The 25,599-nt window shown below is 36.5% G+C and overlaps 1 protein-coding gene and 1 long non-coding RNA gene across 2 annotated transcripts; both read right to left on the reverse strand.

Moving 5' to 3' along the window:
* Nucleotides 1-694: 694 nt before the first annotated feature.
* Nucleotides 695-1,851, reverse strand: LOC113097034 (G2/M phase-specific E3 ubiquitin-protein ligase-like). The gene is made up of 2 exons (XM_026262269.1): nucleotides 1,421-1,851; nucleotides 695-1,159 (listed from the first exon to the last, which is right to left on the reverse strand). Exons 1-2 carry the CDS (start codon nucleotides 1,647-1,649, stop codon nucleotides 915-917), a joined length of 474 nt encoding a protein of 157 aa, XP_026118054.1. The 5' UTR covers nucleotides 1,650-1,851; the 3' UTR covers nucleotides 695-914.
* An 868-nt stretch (nucleotides 1,852-2,719) lies between these two features.
* On the reverse strand, nucleotides 2,720-4,681 carry LOC113097035 (uncharacterized). The gene is made up of 4 exons (XR_003288756.1): nucleotides 4,548-4,681; nucleotides 3,745-3,917; nucleotides 3,012-3,093; nucleotides 2,720-2,919 (listed from the first exon to the last, which is right to left on the reverse strand). It is a non-coding gene; the product is annotated as an uncharacterized LOC113097035 (long non-coding RNA).
* Nucleotides 4,682-25,599: the final 20,918 nt, after the last annotated feature.

The raw sequence follows: 25,599 nt of genomic DNA on the forward strand, positions 1-25,599 counted from the left end.
TTTAATTAATTATGCAAGATCACCAACTGTTGAAACTGTACAAAATCCACTTTTCCATTGGAAGTGTTCTCTTTTAATTGTGTATTTCTAAACTGTGTTTTATGCATCTGCATTGTTAACATTCAAGAAAAATAAAGTTTTTGAAAAAACATTTTCACTGAACTACATATTTCGCCCAAAAATGTAAATTCTGTCAGTAATTACTCACCCTCATGTTGTTCCAAACCCGTAAGACCTTTGTTCATCTTCAAAACACAAATGAAGATATTTTTGATGAAATCTGAGAACTTTCTGCCCCTCCATTGACAGCTACGCAACTACCACTTTGAAGCTTCATAGATAGATTGTAAAACTAATCCATATGAATTAAGCGTTTTATTCCAAAATATTCTTCAAAAAAACACGATCGCTTTATGTTATGAACAGATTGAATTTAGCCTTGTATTCACATATAAATATTCATCAACACACATAATTTATGATAAACTTAAGCTCAAGCATGTTTGAAGGAACCTCATTGGTTCTCGCACAATTTGCTAACAAGCTTGAGCTTTTGTTTACAACTGATGTGTGAGTTGATGAATGTTTATATGTGAATAAAAGCCTAAATTCGATCTGTTCATCATATAAAGAGATTGTGTCTCTTCAGAAAATTTTGACTAAAGAACTCAATTCATATGGATTCGTTTTACGATTTATTTATGAACTTTTTCATGCATGACATTGGTAGTTACATAGATGTAATGAAGGGACAGAAAGCTCTCAGATTTCATTAAAAATATCTTAATTTGTTTATGGGTTCACAAAACGTTTATGGGTGGGTTTGGAACAACATGAGGGTGAGTAATTAATGACAGAAAATTATTTTAAGGGTCAACTATCCCTTTAATTAACATTTGACGAAAGTAACTAAATTAAATTTTTCCAAATCCAAGGTAACCTTTGAGTGCTGTGTTAAGCAGGTCAGTCAACTCCTCCTCTTCTTGGATGCCTCGAGGCAAAAAGAGCACCATGCCACAAGTTGATGCAAATGGAAGCCGGCGATTTTGTTGAGTGTAAAACTCAATTCTCGGTTCTCCGGGGAAGCCCAGTGGGGGAATGCTGTCTGCACCAGTAATAAATACCAGCATCTCCTGGAAGGTGATTGTTGATTGTTTTTCTGTAAAATTAAGAAAAAAATTCAGTATTATATATTTTATATATATATATACTATATTCATATTTACAATTATATTTTAGCTTATTGATCTGCTGTATAAAAGCAATATCACAAATCTGTGCTGTTGTTCTGAATATAAGTTGTGATTGTCTGTTAAAACCATGCAAATACTGTATATTGACGACTGTGAGAGTGATATTGAAGAAAAGCATAATTATAAAATATGACAAAATTATTCAAAATTATCCCAGTCTTGATTACCCTGAATTGAATTCAGCAGGAGCTCCCAGCAAAATATGGTGTCTTCCTCCTTTTCCCTGAGATTGCTTCCCTCCTCACTCCAGCAAATGGTGAATAGGGCTCTAAATTCATCTCTTGTTAATTGTTTCTCCTCATTTGTGAACAAGGGAAGGAAGACCTTCCAGTTTTTTTCGACAATCTGCCACAAGTTGCCACAGGAGTTCATGCCTTCCTTGAATTGGGCGATCATGTCTGCTGTTCTAAAATAAATATGTTCCAAGAGATTTCCAAACTTATTAGCTGATTAGCTGACCATAGATCCGTCTCATATTAGGTGCTGCACTGAAAATTCCAGGCACACCACAGTCAGCAATCCAGTCTCCCAGGCTTGACACTATTCGGTCTTTGTCTTCTTGGGTCTGACAAAAAAAAACCTTAAAAGAAAGAAACTCCATTACTCTCACAAATCATAAATGCCTTCTGTTTGAACGGTGTGAAGATGCATACCTGCCGCACTTTATCCTGAATTTCCCCATCTGGCAGGTCCTGCCAATCAAATTCTTCGGCAGAATCTGCCTTGCCACACATTAATTTGTACAATGTGGTATTTAGTGCATTGAAACTAGGTACACCGTGCATTAGAGACCAAGAAATGAGCTTTCCTGCTGTGTTATAACGCTTTGTTTCCACAGCCACTTGGTCATACGTGAAAAACATCTGGCCTGTTTTCCCCTCAAAAACTCCGAATGATGACTGCACACCCTGCATCAGAAGCCTAGATAAATAAAGAGCCCAAATACAATTAAATAATTGAATTGATATGGAAATGAAAGCCTACATTTTGTGCTTATTAATAATAATTGTAAAGCAAATTATCAGAGCAAAAAAAAAAAAAAATATGACTGTCACGTTTTATTTGGATAATAGTGGCCAGCTAACTATAATATGTTTTTTAAATTTCATACACGGCTACACCAAATAATTGTGGTCATGTAGTACTGATTTAAGTTAAATTTCTAACACACACACACACACATTATCACAAAGCTTATGCTAAGAGAAAGAAAACAGTCCATTACAGGGTACAAAACTGTTGGCCAAGCAACAAGAGGAACACTGCCACAATATTACTGTAATATTGATATTGCAGTACTATGAGGTCATATTTTAAACCATATTCAATTGATACTTGAGACACAGGATGGCACCAGTTTCTATGCTATGGTGTGATGCACCAAAAAAGACATCACATAATATTTGATAAATATATTATTACATGCATATGATAAATAGTTAAGACCAACCTAAAAAATTCTCTGCTAGGTCCCCCATAGTCATCAGCACTTTCACCTACAAATTCAATTTGTGGGGATTTGTGCCATGCAAAGTAGCTAGTTTTCAGTGCAGTACATGCACTATGAAGAATTTTCCTCCTTCTGGCCACTACAATCAACCCTTTCTTCCAAATTTAGATTTTCCCTCTGAAATGTTCTGATGATGTCAGCAGCAGAAACGTCATCCTAAGTCATTACAATAACAAACAAAAAATATTATTATTATTATAAATTAATAGAAATTATTATGACTTTTAAAGGTATGGTTGCATAATTACATCAATTTAATTGTCAGAATAAACAGGTGAGGTCAACATCACCACATCCTCCTCATCTTCAGAATCTAATGCATAAACTTCACTGTAAAGTAAAAAAAAAAAATGCATAACTTAGTATAACTACATTAAATGCATTTAATTGCATAACTTAGTCTAGACACAATTCCACACAACAAACTGTATTAAACTTAGGGCCAGATTTACTAAACAGGGCAAATTAGCGTGAGAGCACAAATCCATAAAAGTGCCATTGGTAGTGGAAAGCGATGATCTATTGAACACACCACATCAAAGCCACTGATAATCATGTATGTGTGACAAAACAGCTGCAAAATGAGTCACCTTTTTTTTAGCTTATAAATAATGGCACAAATACCAATAAATTGATTATTTTTTCACTGCGTGTCTTTGGTAAATCCTGACAGTACTTTTGTGACACCCCAAAAGATGGTTTGCGCTGGAGCAAGCTGTTAGTAAATCTGTGTGTAATCTTACATTTTACAAACAAGAACAATCGGTTTCAATCCCACAGCTCTGGAAATGTTGTATTTATCTCTTATCTGACCAGTTGGTTCAGTTAATGGAGCTTCCACTTAACAAGCTGATTTGAATCAAATATGTAAAATAAAAAATACAGACAAAATGTACAGAGCGGCAGGTTCCCAGGACCAGGTTTGAAGACCACTGGGCTAGGAGATGTGGCAATAGTAAAGGGAAAAGAGAAATCAAAGACCATGGCGGTGACGAGGGCGAAGAATTGTCAATTGGTGGTGAGAAAGCTGGAACAGGGCAGGGGGAGAAGCCAACTTCCTGATCACTGGAATGGAGGGGACTTGGGATGCTTCCTAAGTCCTGAGTAGCAGCCAGTTGGTCAGTTGAAGATTCAACACTGGATGCAATTAATTCCTAAAATGCATTATAATTATTTCGTTTTTGTTGTTTTTCCACTTTTAAAAAAAATGATGTTTTAGGCTCCATTCACACTACTGCATTTTCGTTTAAAAACTGAGAACTTTTGCTACGTTTGCACCTCCCGTCCACACTAATACAGCAAAAACGGAGACCCAAAACGGAGAAGTTTAGAAACAATGACATAGTAGAGGCTCACTCTCGGCTCTATGATTGGGTGCCATCAGTCATGGCGTATATCTATGCTAGCAGATGTTGTGCGAGTAAATTCTGCATTTTACAATGCTATAACTGCCTACATGCACCGGAGGCAAGCTATTATTCAAGCGATCTGTGACAATTCCCGTGTGCAGCGGCGGTATCTACCGTACATGGAGTGTCAGTTTTGGGTTAAGCCGGGAGGAACCAGCGCATGGTGGGATAATTTTATCAATGAAGTTGTGTTTACACCGGCATGCGCATGCCCAGTGTTGGAGAATGGTCACGTGATCCACGTTTTCAGTCGTTTTAATGTAGACGGAGATCAATTCTAATACACAGCTAAAACGCTGGTATGGACGGAGATCGTATTCGTTTTAATTCTCCGTTTTTAAACTAAAACGCAGTAGTGGATGGGGCTTACCTTACCTCTATTTGAACACCTGACATCCAAAGCACATATAAGGTTGAGGGCCTACTAATTTCATGATCTGAGAGGCTACCATCAACAGTACTAAGGATAGTGTTCGGTGACCAGGACAGCTGTACACGGAATACTTCACTGGCCATGTGATCTGAACCAGCAAAGGCAAACAGATCCTTTACAACACATGAGCAAATATAGAAATGACAAATCAGAACTATATACTGAATATACTAAATGTGCAGAAAGAACTTACAAATTAGGTAACACAAAATACCTGAATTGGTTGAGACTCAACAAATTTCCTTGTTTTCCTGGTGCCATCAGGGTACTAAAACTATATTGCAAAGCCTCAACAATTTGACATAGATGTGCCCTCCTTTCAGCAATTTTCTTAAAAAAAAAAAAATTATAAATGTTACACACACACATTATACCGTATATAGAAAAACGTGATTAAAACAGAAAAAAAGTAAATAAATAAATACCTGTCTTCGCCTTTGTTCAAAGGATTCAAACTGGCGCTGCTGATGATCCTTTAAACATAATGAACAGATAAATAAAATGATTACATTTATTAAGTTTATAACATTATTCAAAGTTTATCACAAAGTGCAAAACTAAATCTTATTTTGACAACATAATATGCTATTAAAGCATATAGCAAACTACAAATAAATATGTTTCACCTGATAGATAATGAGAATGCTGGTTACTTATCTTGCTACTTGTTCCTGCATTACCTACATTTTCTACGGTTCCACAAATTAGATCCTATCAAAAAAATTACACTAAATCAGAATACCGATTGTTATTTTTATTTTGTTGTTTTTGCTGACTGACAAAAAGTTTATATTTTACACTTTAGAATGAATATTTTATAAAACAGTCACAGTTTGAAAAGAGGTGGTTTGTCTTAAGCATTTCATATGGGATATATTGTAATAAATAAACTGATCATGTATTTCTGAAGAATCATAATTGAGATAAACTTACAGTAGTTCTGCTTTGACAGTTCACCTCATTTCTGCTCTGATGTTGTGTGCCAGCCGAACTGGATGTGTTCTGTCAAACGGGCAGCATAGTCTTTAAAACAAGTTTTATTTTTAATGAAATATAATTAGTTACAATACTAATAGCTTCCTGATGAGCACAAAACATTTATTTTCCCCCCAAGACCAAATACTTTGCTATCCACATTAATTCCAGAGCTCTATTCTTTTATTAACAATTACCTTGTTTGTGTACCGGTATATTTTTTTTCTCATAAGCAATTTAATGAGAAAAATCTGAAACAAATTTGATATTTAATGAGCTCTAGCCCCCTAAGATATGAAAAAGCATCCTGTGAGCAATAAAACTGTATTCTGGGAAGCCAGAGGTTGGATCTGTATGTTGCCGGGTTGTTAGGACTGCCTAGTGACCATAATGTAATTTGGGAACTTAAAACAAACAAAAAAAGAGGTTCCAGTTCTCCATTTGCATAAAGATCCAGGATCTGGTTCTAGCCACATCACTGATAACAGCGGCTGCAAAGAGCTCAGGTTTTCTGGTCCTGAGAAACGAGTATCTAAAGCCTCTTTCACACTGCACGTCGGACCCGCAATATTTCCGGAACATTGCCGGGTCGCCTTCTGTGTGAAAGCAACCACGTCCCGGAATTGATTACCGAATTGAACCCGGGTCGGGGACCTAGTAACATTGCGGGGTTCGACCCGGGAAGAGCGTTGTGTGAACAAAAGCCAGATCTAATTCCGTATCGAAGTGATGACGCGCGTTATCGCGCGACTCTTTTGCCGGCTGTTTTGAAGGAAGATCAACGTTTGCGACGAAAACACATGTGCAAACTGTAATGAAGCAGAGATCAGTTAGTTCCTCACTTTCCGTGCTGACGCTGAGACCGTTTGCTTGCTTCAGTGAAAGTATAATGTGCCAAGCGTTGTCGACTCATACATTACACATCACGCGCTGATGTCACGTGTCGTTACGGGATCTTCAAGGGTTGTGTGTGAAAGCACGCACATAATACCGGGTCATCACTGGCAGTGTGAAAGTGCCAAATCTAGCGACCAGGGACCAATTGCAGGAACACTTTACCCCTGTATTTGCCGGAATGGCAGTGTGAAAGGGGCTTAAGTAAATAAAGAAAGTGAGAAAAACTTACAGTAGTACTGCTTTGACAGTTCACCTCATTGCTGCTCTCATGTTGTGTGCCAGCCGAACTGGGGGTGTTCTGTCAAGAATAAAAGGCAGGATAGTCTTTAAAACAACTTTTCTTTTTAATTGAATATTAATAGTAACAATAGTAATGGCATCCCAGTGAAAGCAATGCAGGATCAGCAAAAATAAATAAATAAATTTTTGTTTTTATAGCATAAAAATTTATTTGGGATATAATATTTAGTAGAATAATTTGTTGTTCTTACCTTAAGCCTCACATATACCGCTGACCTGCCAAACTGTGGACATGCTTTTATAACTGCAGGGCAAACTGAGCTCAGCTCAGCAGGTATTACCCTTCTCCTCCTGTCAACTCTGCAGATTTAAATTCCACCCTCTCCAATTATCAGAAATGCTTCCCTAATTTTCTGAAGAAATGCTCTCTCATTCATTGAAAATGGCACAACTAGTTTTTTAACCGTTGTACCTGTTTAGAGAAAAGATTCATGAATATAAAATATGGATATCACAAATAATGATAATAATGGTCACATAATAACCACATTTAATGTCTCTTTAGACACAACAGAAAGCACTTACGTTGTGTTGTGATGAGATGCTCCCCACTATTTTCAATGAAAGAAATCCTAATGATGCTCTGCCTAGCAGCTCTCCTCCTAGTCGTGGCTGGGACTTCATTCGGGATGTTGCTTTGGAACATTCTCAGTCTGATAAGAAAGCATTTATTTCATATTGCAAAGACATGGTGGGTTATATTTTTTGAAGCCCAACGCATCACTTCTGATAAGTGTTACATCCATGTGTAATTTTTCCTTTTTTTTCAGCTTAGTTAAGTGACTGCTGTGGAGGTTTGTCCATGTTATGAGAAATGATAAACGTTAATGAAGGACTGTAGGCTACAGCTGTAAATCCATTCTTAACGATATAGCCTACTTGTTAATACCATACATTTTTTTTATGTAAAGTCCAAGGATTTATATTTAAAGGGATCTTTTTTCATTTACTTTTTGATAGGGATCGAAATTAAATAAAAATACAAATCATCTATAGCTTAGGCCTACCTGATTTTGGCGCGACATTTGAATTACATTAAAGGTGTAGAAAACCAACCCTGTCAATTGTGTTGTGTTCTGTTGACAAATTGTTGTCTTCGTCTTCATTTCTCAATCGATTTTGAATGAATGCCTTAAATCTTGTATTTAAAGCCTCAAGTCTGCTCCTCAGTGTCATTATCGTGCTGATGTCACATTCGATGGGAATTTAAGAGCACTCGGCCTTTCCTCTTTGTTCCAGTTAATGTCCTCTATATCTCGTTAAGGCCATCTAGTGACAATAATCATGAAATGCCATTTTATTTATAATGATCTTTTCCAAAAAAGGACACAAGAGACATTAAATGGATGGTCTATTTAACTGGTCATTGCATGCATGTAGCCTACTGAAAGGTTTTTTTAATTTAAGTGAAATAATATGAAAAATATGTTATTTTACTATTAAAATGATTGAATAAGCAATTTAGGTAAATCCATTAATCCACCTATTAATATAATGATACCTATTTTTTATACATACCGTAATTAATTGATATAAGAGGTCTGGGGGAAAACTGGAAATGTTTAAAGGTTACCGGTACATGTGAAAATAGGCAAATTTAATGACAAAAAAAAAAACTAAAAAAAAACTAAAGCATTGCTAAGCAGTTTTGTAATGAAAAGGGGGCACTGCAAAACCAAGTCCATACCAAAAGCTCTTAATAACATTTAGTTGTTCTCTTTATTTTTCTGCCTTGCGCTGTGAATGATTTCTATAAACATAAATGTGAAAAGTACAATTGTTTGTGTGTTAATAGTTAAGTTAAATTTTGTTTGTCTGTAATTGTAATTTAAAATGAGCTCACACCCCATTTTCAAGGGGCAGTTTCCTGCAAGGTTTACATTGTGAATAGGCCTTGACAAATAGTTAATCGTGCGTAAAAAAAAAAAAAAAAAACTTGCGGTCTAAAACAAAGATTAAGTACAGATTAGTAACACCTGCATTATGGAGTCCTGAACTAAAATAAACAGGATTTTTTTCCCACATTTTTCTCACACACACAATTTCTGATATGGCTTCTTGAAACTCAGCACACAAAACCACAAAACAAACAAAATTAAAACATTGGACATCTCTTGCAAAAGCAAACTCTTAGTTCAAAACTATTTTAACTCTACCAAAAATTGCACACAAATATTATCCACATACACACCAAACTACACACAGATGTGAAAAATGTAAAACACTATCTTGTGTCTTTTGCTTGTTCATTGCAGTGTATAAGAGTTTATCACATGTACATTTACACTAATTAAACTGATGTATGCACAACTTTTGAATTTTACAGTTATTGAACTCAATTGAATCAAGACTGAAGTGACTTGAGCTGAATATTGACACTATTGGCTTGTTAGAACAGCTTTACAGCAGAATTTGTTTTGAATTTGTTACTATTGTAAAGCTGCTGTGAAACTATCAATAATGTAGCTTGTATGCATTTTACTATGTATATTATCATTATTATGCATTATAAATACTTACACACTAAACCTGCATATAAGCCAAGTCAGAAAGTCAACTCTATTTCTGTGTGTGTGTGAATGTGGATGTATACATGTACAAATATATATATATATATATAGTTATATATATATATATATATATATATATATATAAAACTATATATATATATATATATATATATATATATATATATATATATATATATATATATTCATCTTCGTACAGCATCTTCATAAAGCTTTTCTGCTGAAGGAAGCATGAAGTGCTCTAAATGTCCTGGTAGATGGCTGCATTGACTCTGGACTTCCAGGACATTTAGAGCACTTCATGCTTTCTTCAGAAGAAAAGCTTTATGAAGATGCTTTACGAAGATGAAGATGATTTTCCAGCAGGATTTTCACCTGCACACACTGCCAAAATAACCAAAACCTGGTTCTATGACCATTACTGTGCAATACTGTGTGATTTCATGTAATATTCCAATTTTATTAAATTTTGATTTTGTGGGTTTCACAAGCTGTAATCCATAATCATCAGAATTATAACACATAAAGTCTTGAAATATCTCACTTTCCAAGCAATGAGCCTATATAATATATTAGTTTCACATTTTAAGTTGAATTCCTGATATAAATGAACTTTTCCATGATATTCAATTTTTTTGGAAAGGGTCATTATATATATATATATATATATATATATATATATATATATATATATATATATATATATATATATATATATACACACACAATATCTTCTTAAATATTAATAATAGAAATATAATGATTATCAAAACACATTTTAAAGCTCCAATATGGAGGAATTTTGTAATAAAATTTCGGAAAATTATTTGCACAGTGTGATATATTTCCTCCAGTTGTGTACTTACAATATCTCCAAAGTCTCCAAAGATTTTTTATTTCAGAGAAATTCCGATTTTAAATAACTGGCCGTCCCGGAAAAGAAATGTCTCCTCTCAGTGACGCTGACGCAATGTTCGCTCTATACTTTGTTTCCGGAATATCACATGGTCAAATGCGGAAGTGGTGGTTATTTTATTCTTATGGATCATGATTACTCTTTGGCGAGTATGGAAGTGCCAGTAAAACATAAGCGTCCATATTCGGATACACGCAGACTGTGTGACAAACGGAGGAATAAAACCAGGATAAATATCGGCCAGGCGTTTACGAGATGGAGAGAGCTGCGCGAAAATCTTGGACTTGACAGAGACTCTGCTCTCGCGAGTGTATTGATAGACAGGTAAGCAAATCAATTATTTATTTTGTTATTGTAACGTTACAAGTAACGTAATAGTTACAGTAAAGATGATTTTAATAGATATGAATTACACCACATGCCTGTACATTCTGTCACTGTAGCATTTTTTTAATAAATAACGTTACCTGTGAGAAAATAACATAACGTGGCAAATGTACTGTTTCAGTTTCAATAATAGCACTTATAAACAAAGTTATATTGCTCTTTGTACTAAGGTAAGGATTTTTATCACGTGTGGTGACCGAGATGGCTGTGACGGTTGCCCTGACAACCGCGTCACCGCGGTGGTCGGTCGCTACCGCGGTTGTCTACTGCCACCGGCGGTAGAGCACGTGACGTCACAAAGCATAATACAAAGTTTTGTATATAAGTCTAATAACTGTAATAGTTGCAAATTCTAAGTCTATGGTAATTAACAAATTACCTCAAACACAGCGTTTAGATTGACAGATTTGAGCACAGGAAAACACAGTTTATGCATTCAGCAAATTAATTTAGTGTTGGGCGATGGATCTTGTTGGGAAAGCAAATACCACATTGCCGATCAGGAGTCATCTGCATTCATGTCAGTGTCACCCATCATCTTTTGCACAAGTTCTCGTGATCGCAAACGCTGGATGGTCAGGTTTGGTGATGCTTTCTCCAAACTGGCCAAATACAAACGAGACAGCGATAAATAAAAGATGGTAACAAGAAATATGGCAACGATTCCTATTTCAAAGAGAGCGCGTGCAGATGATGAGTTAATGAGCTCGCTTGGTGGCGGAAAAGTAAAGCGGACGCAACACAACCGCGTTACTACAGGTTTAGTCTGTTTAGTGTCTACACAGGACATTTGTATGGAACTGTGTGTCAGTACGTCACAGACCGGACAGAGGATTTATCATGTCGTGTTGTGCTGCATCCAGTGTAGCATCACTGATTATAATGAGTTTTTTGTCGCGCTGCGTCGCTCGCATCCGTTAGACAGGGTGTATTTGACTTTATTATTTAGGCTACACTGTAAAACCTGATAAGTAAACTTTACTCAAACCGTTTGAGTAAACAGATTGCCTTGATTTAAACCATGTAAGTTTTAAAACTTTGCATTCAATTAATTAAGTGATTAACTAAGTGCTGATTGAGAATTAGTGATGAACAGCTGCTGCTAACAAACAGAATCACTGAAGAAAAGAGAAACACAAGAACTACTACAACTGACTTCAGACACAGACTTAGATGAAATCAACTGAAATAAAATACATGAAATCTCTCAAGATCTGATTAAACAACCTCACAAACAGCAAAACCAGCTCCACTTATTAATAACCAGACTGACTTTATTTCTGTCAGACGTCTACAGAAGATCTTATTGAGAATGAACTAAGGTTTAGATGTTGATTTATTGTTTCATTTGAAGTAACCATCTTAGAGATCAGTGTTTGCTTTATTTGGGCTCTTGACCCTTGATTTCTGTCTTAGTCTTTTCTCTGGCTGTTATAACCGTGTGTTTCTTAAACATATTTGTTGTAACTCAAAAGCCCAGAAGAAATGCCATCAGGTGTTAACCTGTACCTAGGTGTAGGTTGTTATACTTAATATCGGTGATGATAATCATCAATTATTGAACTGCTTATTCTCTAATTAAATATTTTTTGTGCAATTTGATTATAGTAAAAGTGATTCTAAGAGCCAGTGGTTCTGTAATAATCTGTTAATACAAAGACTTTCCAAACAGTTTGGTCTACTATGGTGTCAATTAGTCACACACAGACATCAATAATCAGATTATGAACCTCAACAATGGTGACCATAAAAAAAAAAAAAAAAAAAATGCTGCAGAGCATGCTGGGAGCCATGGATGAGTTTTGTACTACAATAGTACCCAGCATGCATTGCAGCATGTTTTTTTGTCACCATTGTAGAGGTTCATATTCTGATTATTGATGTCTGTGTTTGACCAATTACTGGCATAGAAGAAAAATGTATGTGTATAAAATGTTTATGAAGTCATTTTTATATTAACTGATTATCACAGAACCACTGGCTCTTAGTGTCTTTTTTACTAGGTCCACTTCTACGAATTACACATCTATTTCATCAGAGATTAGACTCTATACGGATCAATAATACCTGTATAATGTATAACAACTTACACCTAGGTACAGGTTAACGCCTGATGGCATGTCTTCTGGGCTATTGAGTTACAACAAATGTGTTTTAGAAACACACGGTTATAACAGCCAGAGAAAAGACTAAGACAGAAATCAAGGGTCAAGAGGCCCAACTAAAGCAAACACTGATCTCTTACATGGTTACTTCAAATGAAACAATAAATCAACATCTAAACCTTAGTTCATTCTCAATAAGATCTTCTGTAGACGTCTGACAGAAATAAAGTCAGTCTGGTTATTAATAAGTGCAGCTGGTGATGCTGTTTGTGGGGTTGTTTAATCAGATCTTGAGAGATTTCATGTATTTTATTTCAGTTGATTTCATCTAAGTCTGTGTCTGAAGTCAGTTGTAGTAGTTCTTGTGTTTCTCTTTTCTTCAGTGATTCTGTTTGTTAACAGCAGCTGTTCATCACTAATTCACAATTATCACTCAGTTAATCGCTTAATTCCTTAATTGCAATGTATATCTTCTTTCAGTGAACTCAACTGAATTAAGTTCAGAGTACTCATAACTGTTAGTTTTTTCTACTTGAATGGTTTAAGGCAATCGGTTTCCTCAAACGGTTTGAGTAAACAACTTGTCAGGTTTGAGTGAGGCTGTGTCTGAAGTCAGCTGTTGTTCCTTTCTCTCTTTTCTTCAGTAATTCTGTTTGTTAACAGCAGGTGTTCATCACTAAAGCTCAATTATCACTCAATTAATCACTTAATTATTTAATTGCAATCCATATCTTCTTTCAGTGAACTCAACTGAATTAAGTTCAGAGTACTCATAACTGTTAGTTTTTTCTACTTAAATGGTTTAAGGCAATCAGTTTCCTCAAATGGTTTGAGTTAACATAACTTAAGGATATCTGTTTACTCAAACCGTTTGAGTTAAGTTTACTTGTCAGGTATTACACACTGTAAAACCGAACAGTGAAATTAATCAAATGAAATTAGTTAACTGCACTCAAATAATAACGAAAGTTCATTGGACTTAATTTAAATAAGTTCTGTTAACTCAAAAATTTGTTGTAGTGAGGTGAACTTAAAATGATTGTGTTTTTTAGTTCCCAGCATGCTTTGCATCAGAAAACAAGGAAAATAAATTTAGATATTAAGTGTTATTTTGTGTGTTTTTACACAAGATTAACATAGAGGGACATAAGTTAATACATAAATGTTGTGTTATATTAGATTTTACAAATGTCAGGAAAGGGAACAGGACCCAACTGCGGTAGAATGAATGAGACGTCTTTTATTGAGAAACTCAGAGGACTTAATCCGTTGGAGCACGAAACAGTCAGCACTCTGCATAAACAGCCAGCTTGAAGATCCCTACGGCGATAGCCGCACAGCAGCGAGGAACAGGTGGCAGATCAGCGCTGGAAAGCCGAAGCGTCCGAAGGCAATGCATAGGTGAGTGGAGACAGCCGCCTGGTTGATGTGGACTACTGAGTACGTGAGGCAAAGCAGGGGGGAGAAAAAACAAAACATAAAGCAGGAACAGCAGGTCGACTAGATAGAGAAAAGACACAAAAACGGAGACAGGCAAACAATGACAAGCAACAAGAAGCTTACTGTAGCAACGCTTACGGACTGACACAAGATAGCAAACACAAGGGTATGATAAAGGGAAGATAATCAGAGTAAGACAGGGTGCAGGTGAGGGAGAAAAACGTTAACAGGGATAACAAGAGGGGCGGAGAAAACATAGCGGGAATAGTGAAACACCTGGCGAGCCAGCAAAACCCAAATCATGCGCTCCAGGACAGAAAAAGCCTCAGCCCCCCACTGAGATCATGACAACAAAGGTTTATGTTATCTTGGATTTGTAGTGTTACCGTTGTGGTGAAGAGTAGAGCCTGTGGTTAGACTGAGGATGGACAGCAAAAGCCTAATTCTGAGTGTATTTCCCACATTATAGGAGTTGAAAAATAGATAAAATTATGAGTGAATTACTCCCTAACTATAAGTTCAGAAATATAATTATTTAAGATAACTCTGAGATAATTTAAGGCAACTGGAATTAAATTTTTTAAGTTTATGTAAACTTAAAACATTTAAAAACATCACTTAAATGTTTTTGTGTAATCTGTTACAAAATATTTTTTGAGTTCTGTGAACTTCTCACACTGTAAACTATATATATATATTTTTTTTTATCAACACGCGCCACCGGCGGTTGTTGGTACATGCAGTGTTGGGAAGGTTACTTTGGAAATGTAATAGGTTATAGATTACAAGTTACCCTGTTTAAAATGTAATAGTAGTGTAACTTTTTCAATTACTTTATTAAAGTAATGTAAATTACTTTTGAGTACTTTTTGATTACTTTTCTAAATTTGTGAACATTATAATAAATAAAAGCATATATATCAACTCAAATACAGTTATCTAATAAGCATGTGTCATATGCTGTTTAATAAACTCCTGAAACATTGGTGTTTTTTTTTTTAAACTGCTGTCTCTTTATATATGATATGATGATAGTTTTCTCAAAATAAGTAAAATGCATGAAGTGACAGAGCAGTTCTAGAAATTGTGTATGTGCTCGTGTACTCATATATTGAGACGGCAGAGGTTGAAAACACTGCGAGCTTCAGTAGGCCTATGTGTAGTAAATGAAACTGCATGTCTTTGCCATTAATTTACAGGAGGGGCAGACTGGGAAAAAAAAAATCAGAATGGAAAATTCAAACTCATACAAAAAATTCATGGACAATACTATTTTTTGTATGGACCTGACATAATAAAGGTTTAAATCTTTAATATGGGGACATGTCAAATAATTAAAAGTTCTCTCCTGAACGGCACCTTCCCTTCCATTTTTCTCTTCAGTCTCATTATTTTGCCCCGTTATCCATCTTAATACTCAAGATTGAACAAAACTGTACTTTACAATACAATACTCTACAATACTACAACATATTTATAGAAAAATCCTAATACTGTACACGAGTCATGTTTTTCCCTTACAAAAATTTACCATGCTTTTATTAGCCTACATAAAAGTACAATAAGCTTGTATGGTTTTTTGTTTTGTAAATGGATTCATATTTATTTTTAAATAAATAAATTTGTAAAATAATTTTACATTTTTGGTTACCACAGTTAAACAATAGTAACCATTTTCACTGGATTTATAGTAAAATAATAAAATGTTAATTTTCGCAAGGGTTGTGTCAAAAAAGCATCTTTACAGATTAAACTGACCTGAAACCCTGAACAGTAGTTCTGCTTCTCTGCTCCAGCTGTGCGCTTCCACAGTCCACTCTTTTCTCTCTCTTTCGCATTGATTACTTGGGAGTCTGATCCAAACCGTTTGGCGGAGGCGCGGAGAGCGCGCGAGTCACGACTAACAGATTTATTAGAGATTTAATTATCAAATGGCGGATTCGCAAATGATCGCTTTAGTACATTCGGCAGGCAATTATACAATAATGATATTAAAATATTGGGACAAGTTGAGGAAGACTGAGGAAGCTGGCAGGCCACCGGGAATTGTCCCAGTTCTCCCGGTGTCCAGTCCGCGCGTGATTTCAACTGACACGCAGAACGTGCAGGAGTCATATATTGCATTTTGGGGGCTTGATATTCACAGACACCAGTCCATGTCATGTTTTGATTCAAGTGTACTGACCTACTTTTGATTTAGTCATCCAAAATGTGGCATATTCCGTCCGCGTTAGGCATTCCATTTTTCTGACTGGATTCTACGAACCAGACTGTGTTTCCGCATCCCGGAAATTGTTAGGGCGTATGTCTTAGAATAGTCAGTGCAATTTGGGAAAGAAATCAATTAAATCTGTATGTGGATGTGTGTAAATATTCAAATGTAATCCCCTTTGTAATCGTTAAAAAATTCATAAGTAACTGTAATTTAATTACTCATTTTTTCTTAGTAACTGTAACTAATTACAGTTACATTAATTTTGTAATTAAATTACGTAACGCTGTTACATGTTACCGCGGTGGTAAAACTCAACCACCGTCACAGCCCTACGAGATTATGGCAGTACAATTAAATACAATCGGATACGTGTTGTTAAAAATATATTTAGTCATTACTTGCAAATGTTCGTTCAAATGTACTTTTAGAACGATTGGTTTGAGCACGTTAAACAACACGGCATTAACCATAAACACGTAACACTGCACAACATTAACCCAACAAATCATTTAACAAATAGCTGTAAGTTGTAACGGGATAATATATGTAACGGAGGCCAGTGAGTGGTGCTGTGCAGGTAAACCTCACTCCCCGATCTCAAGAGACGCACTATATATACAGGTAATACAAAAACGAATAAATTACCTCATCCGTGATCATGATTCTTTTATCCAATTTAGATACATTGCTATGGTTAAAACGCATTAAAAACGACATCTCAACGACAGCTTCGCCTTTGTTATTGTTGGAAATGCGCCCTCTTGTGGTCAATTACAAAAATCACATATTGCAGCTTTAAATATAATGTAGTAATTTTATTATAGCACTCATCAGCCTGCAGCAGCCAAGATTATGTTCCTGGAAACAACACAGAGACAATACAGCATAAACAAGCTATACAACCAACTATAGTACACACCAAATTACAAAAACATTATTATGTGAAAGTGAATAAAGTGTGTATATATATATATATATATATATATATATATATATATATATATATATATATATATATATATATATATATATATACACATGTAATAACCCATTTAGATTAATTATAATTTATAATATGGATAACAGCATTCATTTACAATGTAACATTAATTAATTTACTCAAGCACTTAAGATATCAGTACTTTAGAACAAGGCCACAATAAACTAAATGATTAATATGTGGAACTTACCTTTATATTATCTAAAGTTCGAACACGACCAGAATGTGCGTGTCTACACATACAAAAGAAACACGTAAAAAATTACAGCGTTAACGCGAACAAACAGTGCGTGTTGACGCGGTCAAAAATCACGTGTTTAGTTTGAAGAATATTGGCACGGTCCGCGTTCCATAGCTCAGAGCCTCGACACACACTCTACAATGACGATTTTTACGTCACGCCTACCTAGCCGTCCATAGCGGACTCGTGGACGCAGAAAGTTTGACAGAGGCTTTAAGATGCAGGCTTGCATGACCTGACGCGCAACATTTCAGACAATGTGCGTTCACAAATGTAGCCTATTTTGATCCAAATATGGAAAGCACTTTTGAATTTAATGATATGACATTCTTTCCAGAGATATTTTGCCACATTTCTTCAATTAAGGATTGTTACATAGTGTATGGTGTTTCTATAAATCTGAACTTCTTCAAGTGAGTTGAGGGGCAAAAAAATAAATAAAATAAATCCAGCACTTCTCCTTCAATACTGATACTGCGACTATTCACAGTTTGTAAATGTTCATTCGCTGGCATTTTTTGAATTTCTTTTTTTCTCTCTTAAAAAACAAATTTGTCCATTCTGATGCGCAATTTTACCTTAAAGGCAATTTACCTAATGGCTGTTGATGACTATTTGAATTGAATTCTGCCAAAGTGCGCGCTTGTATGTGTTCGTTAAATGCTTATGCCAGTAGGTCTGCTCATGTCTGAAAATAGCCTAATATATGAAGAAAAAAATCACATAAAAACATTAGGATATAGCTTATATTTCATTAGTAGCATAATGTTTTTTAATTGATGTAAACAATTAAATTTTACAAACTGATAAAGTTTTTTTTTTTTTTAATTCAGCATGTGGTGCGGGCCGCATTTGAATTCGTGACGTGCTGCAAGCACTTCCGTTTCTGACGCGCAGACTCAAACGAAGCTTGACGATGTCAGCAACCTGTCTGACAGATGTAAATGTTCTAGTAGCTGTGCGTGCAAACTGCCATCGTTAATCTTGCAGAGACGGCGAGCTTGAGAGGGGAGTTCTTTGGCGTGAGTGAGAAGGAGTAAGTATTCTGATTAATTATTTTGTATAGTATTTTAAAATGCAACGCCAGTATGCCATATTAAGTTAATTGCCTGCGTGCTTCTCCTCCTGTCTGTACGGTAATGCGACAGAGAGTCGAGTGGTTATGACGCAATCGTTAGCCTATTTTTACAAAAACGGTTTCTACGGGGCCATAATGTAACATAGAAGGTAATGGAGCCCTTTATACATTGTCGTGTATCTTTAGAAATAAATAATGAACAAACGGAGTCTTTAATCGCCTCAGATGTGAAGTTATTCGCTGTCAAAGTGACGGCAAAATGAATGGGAGTCAATGGGATTGCTAACGCAAGTGAAGTTCTGCTACAAGATGGCAGCACGCAGCCGACTTCAACTTCCAGTCGACTTCCTTGCCGCCTGGCTGCAAGTTGAGAACCACTGCTTTATATCAAACATTTTTAAATCGTCCACAGCTGAGCATCGCGGGAGGCTGATCTGCTGATGTAATGAACAAAGTCATTTTCAAATGCAATGAAAAAATTAAAAAAACCTGGATAGCCTAGATTAGTCCTAGGCTCTGTTCTGAAGTAAAATAATTATATTTACTGTTAACCAAGAGTAACACATTTTAACGGATTAATTGCCTATTTTCATTTGCTGAATGTTTTCTTTGTTTTTTATTTTTTAAACACGCTAAAAAATAAATTAAGTCTGTCAGAGAAAAAAAATATATGAATCGTGCATAGGTTTCATTTTAACGGATTAATCACCTATTTTCGTTTTGCTGCATGTTTTTTTTTTTTTAAACACGCTTTTTGTGAGAGGAAAAAAAAAAGGCTATAAGAAAATATTTTACAACAAATCCTTTAAATTTAACAAATTTATCAGAACAAAACAATAATTAAAAATATATAATTCTAATGGATAAATATAATTGCAGTATGTTCAATTAGATCCTAGGTGGCATTTAGATCAACGGTACATGCAAGGCTAAAAATCTAATAACTGGCAGCAATGGCTTTACAATCAACTTCAAAAAACTACCACATGCTCAAAATTATAAAACAGCAGTTTTATTTTGGAAACGTACTGTATAAAACTCCCAAAAATAATCTCCAACTTTCTTATGCAGAGTATGCATGGATGTATTGTTAAAAACATACAGTAGAACAATCCAAATACAATAATATGTAAGGGTTTTTGTAAAATGTTTTTGCATATAAATGCATATTTTTTGCAGCACTTGCAAGACAAACCCTTGTACCTTTAGGACTGAAACCAGTGGATCTTTTATTTTGGTGGAAAACTACAGTTTCTGTCAAAAAAACGTTTTAGTAATGTGTCTCATTACAAGAGATGTGTACATTTGTGCAATGAAAATGTGTTGCACAGATCAAGAAGGGAACCTTCAACCAGTTGTTTTCTTACGGGAACCCCCCCGGACTGTGTCTTCTTTACCGTGGGGCATGCAGAATGAGATTTCTACCGAAGGGGACTTTAAAATGTTAGAACCAGCAGCCTTGTGCATACAGTGTGGTTGTGCTTCGGGTGATCCTTGAAAGAGTCCCAGCGCTAGGTCCTTTCTGACGCCGTCCCCTCCACTCTCTCCCACTTGTGCACTTTCTGTACTGTCCTGTATACACATTTACATTTAATCATTTAACAGACGATTTTATCCAAAGCGACTTACAAATGAGAACAACAGAAGCAGTCAGGTCAACAAGAGAACAACAACAGTATACAAGTGCCGAAAACAAGGAAAGTGCTAGTATTAGTTGGTTAAGTTCTGGTGAAAAAGATGAGTCTTTAGATGTTTCTTGAAAATGAGTAAAGACTCAAAGCTGTACGAATTGAGATTGGGAGGTCCTTCCACCAGCTCGGCACAGTCCATGAAAAGGTCCTTGCACTGTAAAACCCCACAAGTTAACTCAAACCGTTTGAGTAAACAGATTGCCTTGATTTAAAAACTGTAAGTTTTAAAACTTTGCATTCAAGTAATTATGTGATTAACTAAGTGCTGATTGAGAATTAGTGATGAAAAGCTGCTGTTAACAAACAGAATCACTGAAGAAAAGAGAAACACAAGAACTACTACAACTGACTTCAGACACAGACTTAGATGAAATCAACTGAAATAAAATACATGAAATCTCTCAAGATCTGATTAAACAAACCCACAAACAGCATCACCAGCTCCACTTATTAATAACCAGACTGACTTTATTTCTGTCAGACGTCTACAGAAGATCTTATTGAGAATGAACTAAGGTTTAGATGTTGATTTATTGTTTCTTTTGAAGTAACCATTGTAACGGTGGCACGCCCTAGTGACCTTTTGGAAACAGTATCTATTTCATAGTTCGGGCACCAGACAGGATTTTGGCCTGTCACCAATTAAATATCAAAATCCCGTGATAACCCAGGGAGATTTTTTTAAAAACCACAGTTACTCAAAAACTACATGGGTTGCTTGTACGGTAGTTAATAGAAGACAAACAACAACTTGCAGTTCGAAAGAATTCATTGATATATATTTGTCCCTTCTTTATACACAATTCTGGACACAAATCAAAAACCCCATATAATCAGGAGGAAAGGAACAAAAACAAAAACGAACAATAATAATAAAAAAACATAATAATAATAATGATAATAATATATAGAAAAACAACAATTGTAAACGACAAGGTTTTTCATACAGGCATAATTAAATGAACTTAGACATCCCAGTAAACAAGATCAGCAGATCGAGGCTTTCTCCTCCAAACAAAAACACTCATCAGCGGTCCAGCGAGAAAAACAAACAAAAAAAAAAAAACACAGGATTAGTATATATTTTTTCTCTTGAACCACCAAAGTCATAGATATACTGAAAGGGAAATTAAATGAAAGTCAGTAATATAAATACATCGGTCACTCAAAGCGACCCGCGAATGGGTGGAGGAAGTGCGTGCGATGAAGTTCGTTAGTGTGTGTGTGCGCGTGTGTGCAATATCGCTGACCATGTCTGGCAGGGAAAAGATCCTTGGGAGGCAGCGTTTTCTCCGGATTAGCAAAACCCAACGGAATGACGATCTTGTGAGTTCCTTCAGCAGTTCGTTACACTCTTTGCAGCCTGGTGAATCTTTATTTCCGCACTCTCACTGACCCAATACAGCGTGCGTCTCACTCCCGCCGATCAACTCCTTTGTTTGGTTTGCTCACCTGCCACTTGGCGTTCGCGTTTACCATTTCCCCCCCTTTTTCCAAGCGATTTTTCCTTTTTATAATTTTGCCTTAATTGTTCCACATCCTTGATGACTCTACAAGGGGAAAGAAGAAATGGTTTACTTCTTCTGTGTTCGTGGTAGGAGCTGAATCACTTAAATGTGGAATATTTTGAAAGGTGGTGTTGCCTGTTATTAGGACTGGAGTGGATTTCACATTTTCTCTGACTGCAGGGCATAGACTAAGGTGCACCTACCATTCAACTTCACCGGTAGCACACTATAGATTGAGTTACCGCATAGCCAAAACATGCCCGTTTGGGGGGTGGGGATTTATAAATCCTGCACCATTGGTTCACATTAAAGGTGCTGTAGGGAACTTTTGTAAAAAAAATATTTTTTTACATATTTATTAAACCTGTCATTATGTCCTGACAGTAGAATATGAGACCGATAATCTGTGAAAAAAATCAAGCTTCTCTGGCTCCTCCCAGTGGTCCTATTGCCATTTGCAGAAACTCCCATCGCTCCCGGTAAAAATCGGAGCTGCGGTCCATAACTTTGTTTGTGTTCAAAATGTAGAAAAATTTATATAAAAAGCGAGTACACAATGAATCCATTTTCCAAACCGTGTTTTTGGCTGGTCCTGAATCACTAGGGTGCACCTATAATAAGTGTTTATATTCGGACTATTTTAGATTGCTTCGGGGATACCGCGGCGGAGTAACCCAGTACCTTTGTGATTCTTCATAGACATAAACAGAGAGAAGTAGTTCCAGCTACGAAAAAAAGTTCCCTACCACAGCTTTAAATAGCTTAGGGAATGACCGAGTTTGCCTAATACATACTTCCACATCCTCATTCTTTTGTCGTGTGGATGATGAAATTTCTGTCTTCAGCGACATTCCCATTTTAATTATGAAACCACATGCAGCACTGGGAATTTTTCCCAAATCTTTAGAGTCTAAGGATAGCTGTTCAACACACCAACTAAATGTTAAGAGTAAGTCTGTCATAACAGGTGTGGTTGAGGTCAAATTGCAGAACCTTAAACCTGGAATGCAACATGGTGAGGCTTGAGAAACAGTCACATCATGACATGTGCTTTGGTTAAAAATTCCATTAGTGACAACACCAAATAGAGTGCAGGTATCACAGTCAGAAATGGGGTGTGCTACCCATGTGATTCCTGCTCCTACAGAAGGTGGATGTGGCATGCAAACGTTCTTTCCAGCAAACAAGGAGTTTCTTGACCTATTCATCAGCTCTAAAAATATGTTGTTTCTGGAGTCTATACTTTGTGCGATGTCCATGATGTTTACTAGTACGGCAATCTTGATCATGTTGATGGATGACTAAAGTTCCCGTGTATGATTCTCTGCGTTGTGTATTTAATTTTTTATTTTATTTTTTTCATGACAGTTGGCTCGGTTGTGGGTCTGGTTGTCTTTTAAAAGTGGTGTCGTCATACACAGGTGAGGAGGTCGGTGTGTATGGGCCTCGGGACAGCCATCAAGTGGTATCTGCACAGAGTAAGAAAGAAAACAAACAACGACAGAGCAGCATTTGTTGAAAAAAAACTGTAAACACTAGGGTTGTATCCTCTGGTCGATTTGAGTCTGCTATTGTTGTTCCTTTCTTTCCCTATTTCTTAATTACTGCGACACCTAAATAACAGTGAGGTAAGGATGGACTAGTAGGTGGGGGAATGCCTAAAAGGGAATCTTCACCCCAGGATTGGCCCCCGAAGCCTGTTGCATTCGGTTCTTTCCTGGGCTCCTCATTGGCAATGTGTCCTATCCTATCCCTGTAGGTGGAGTAACAACTTTACAATGTGTAACATGAGTCCATGTTTTCCTTCCCTGACAAAACACTGCAGCTGCTGTAATCAACATCACTTGATGTGGTCCTTGCCACTTAGGCTCTAACGGCTTGTTTTCTGAATGACTTTATCATGACCCACTGACCTGGGATGATTGTGTGTCTCCCTTCTGGTGGAGTCTGCCAACACGACTCAACTCTCTCTCTGGCACTCTGTACTGCCTTTGTGAGGTTTTCACAGTAAGTTATCAGGGCATCTGAGGCTATGTGTACATCAGCATTTCTAAGATCAATCACACCTGGCATCTGCATTGGGCGTCCTGTTATAATCTCATGAGGGCTCAGTCCTACTGATCTGTTAGGTGACGCTCTCATACTACACAATACCGCTGGCAGTGCCTCAACCCATGGTACTCTTTCCTGGTGCATTTTGCTTTGCCTGGTTTTTATAGTTCTGTTTGCTCGTTCAACTTGTCCTGATGCTTGTGGCCTATAGGGGCAGTGAAGATTCCACTTAATTTTCAACATTTTAGACACTTCCTTGACTACCTGTCCTGTGAAGTGTGTACCTTGATCTGAGTCAATGCAATCTGGTAATCCCCATCTGGGAATGAAATCAGTGGCTAGACATTTAGCAGTATGTGCAGCTGTAGCACGCTCTGTTGGATACGCTTCTAGCCATCTAGAGAACTTGTCCAATACTACCAAAACATCAGTTTTTCCCTTACAAGGAGGCAATGATGTGTAATCAACTTGAAGGTGACGAAATGGTCCTGGTGGAGCTGGAGTATGTGTTGCTGCTGTAGCTGCTGCTGGCACATCATTATTTTTTTGACATGTAACACATCTCTTGACTGTTTCGGTTGATACATTTCTGAATTTTGGATTCCACCATTGATTTGAGTACCTGTGATTCATCGTTGCTGGACCACTGTGACCCAAATTGTGTATTTGTTGAGCCAAATATGGCAGCAGTGATTGGGGAGCGACATACTTCCCCTCTTTGGTCCAGCATCCAGATGAATCTACTGTGGCCCCTTTGTCTAACCATGTCCATGCTTCATATAGAGGAGCGTCTTTGTACAGATCAATAATTGATTTAGGAGGCAGAATTTTCTTCTGTGTTATACTATATGAACACACTTGTACAGTTGAATAGGAACAAGCCTGTTTAGCAGCTACATCAGCAAGAGCATTACCTTTAGGAGGTGTAGTTCCTGTCAATTTGACTGGTTCTACACCTGTCAAAAACCCACAATCATCTTTGTCTTTAGCCCAAATTGGATGATTCAGTAAGAAAGCATACTCAGGAGGAATTTAATCAAGCAACATTTCGACCTTCAGGTCTTCATCAGCCGCATATATTGCCCATTTAAAATGAACGCACTTTAGTACAATGCAAAGGACTAGAGATATGATGACTAGTTGCCAATAAGTATTGTTATGGTGCAAAAAGTCAAACTTTAGAGGCATGTCATCAATAACATTTAATGGAATGTAAATGTACATCCAAGCTTAGCTGCAGGAATTTGCGAGGGCAATGGACAAGAACATTGGTGCAGGCTTAGTAACAATTACACTTGTATGGTTGTCTATTTACAATAAACATAATAGTGCTGTCAAAATGAATGATTAATCCAAGTGATTAATCAAAAACTAAAACTGAAAAAGAAGTCATAATCCTGATACCTTCTTGATTGATAGCTTCTTGTATTCAGTACATACGTCTGCTATGTCCAGTATTTGGGGGTAACGAGTTATAAAGTTGGTATAGCCTACTTATCACAAAATTGTCAATCACATCGTCAATCGAAAACTTTAATTTATTTAAACGTCTCGCTACTGAACTACCTACAGTAGCTTAATTTGTGGAGGACGAAGAAAAAAGCACTCATTTGGTAAATGAGCCAGTGAGAAATAATAACTTTTAAGTAGGGTCCAGTGCC

Source organism: Carassius auratus, unplaced genomic scaffold (assembly GCF_003368295.1).
Source record: "Carassius auratus strain Wakin unplaced genomic scaffold, ASM336829v1 scaf_tig00216072, whole genome shotgun sequence".
In the NCBI taxonomy this organism is placed as follows: domain Eukaryota; kingdom Metazoa; phylum Chordata; class Actinopteri; order Cypriniformes; family Cyprinidae; genus Carassius; species Carassius auratus.

Bases quoted from the DNA above. Each gene is read 5' to 3' on its own strand.
- LOC113097034 (XM_026262269.1), bottom strand. From the start codon at position 1,649: ATGATCGCCCAATTCAAGGAAGGCATGAACTCCTGTGGCAACTTGTGG. The intron at 1,160-1,420 runs GTAATCAAGACT...TTAATTTTACAG, and splicing joins CCTGCTGAATTCAATTCAGG to AAAAACAATCAACAATCACC.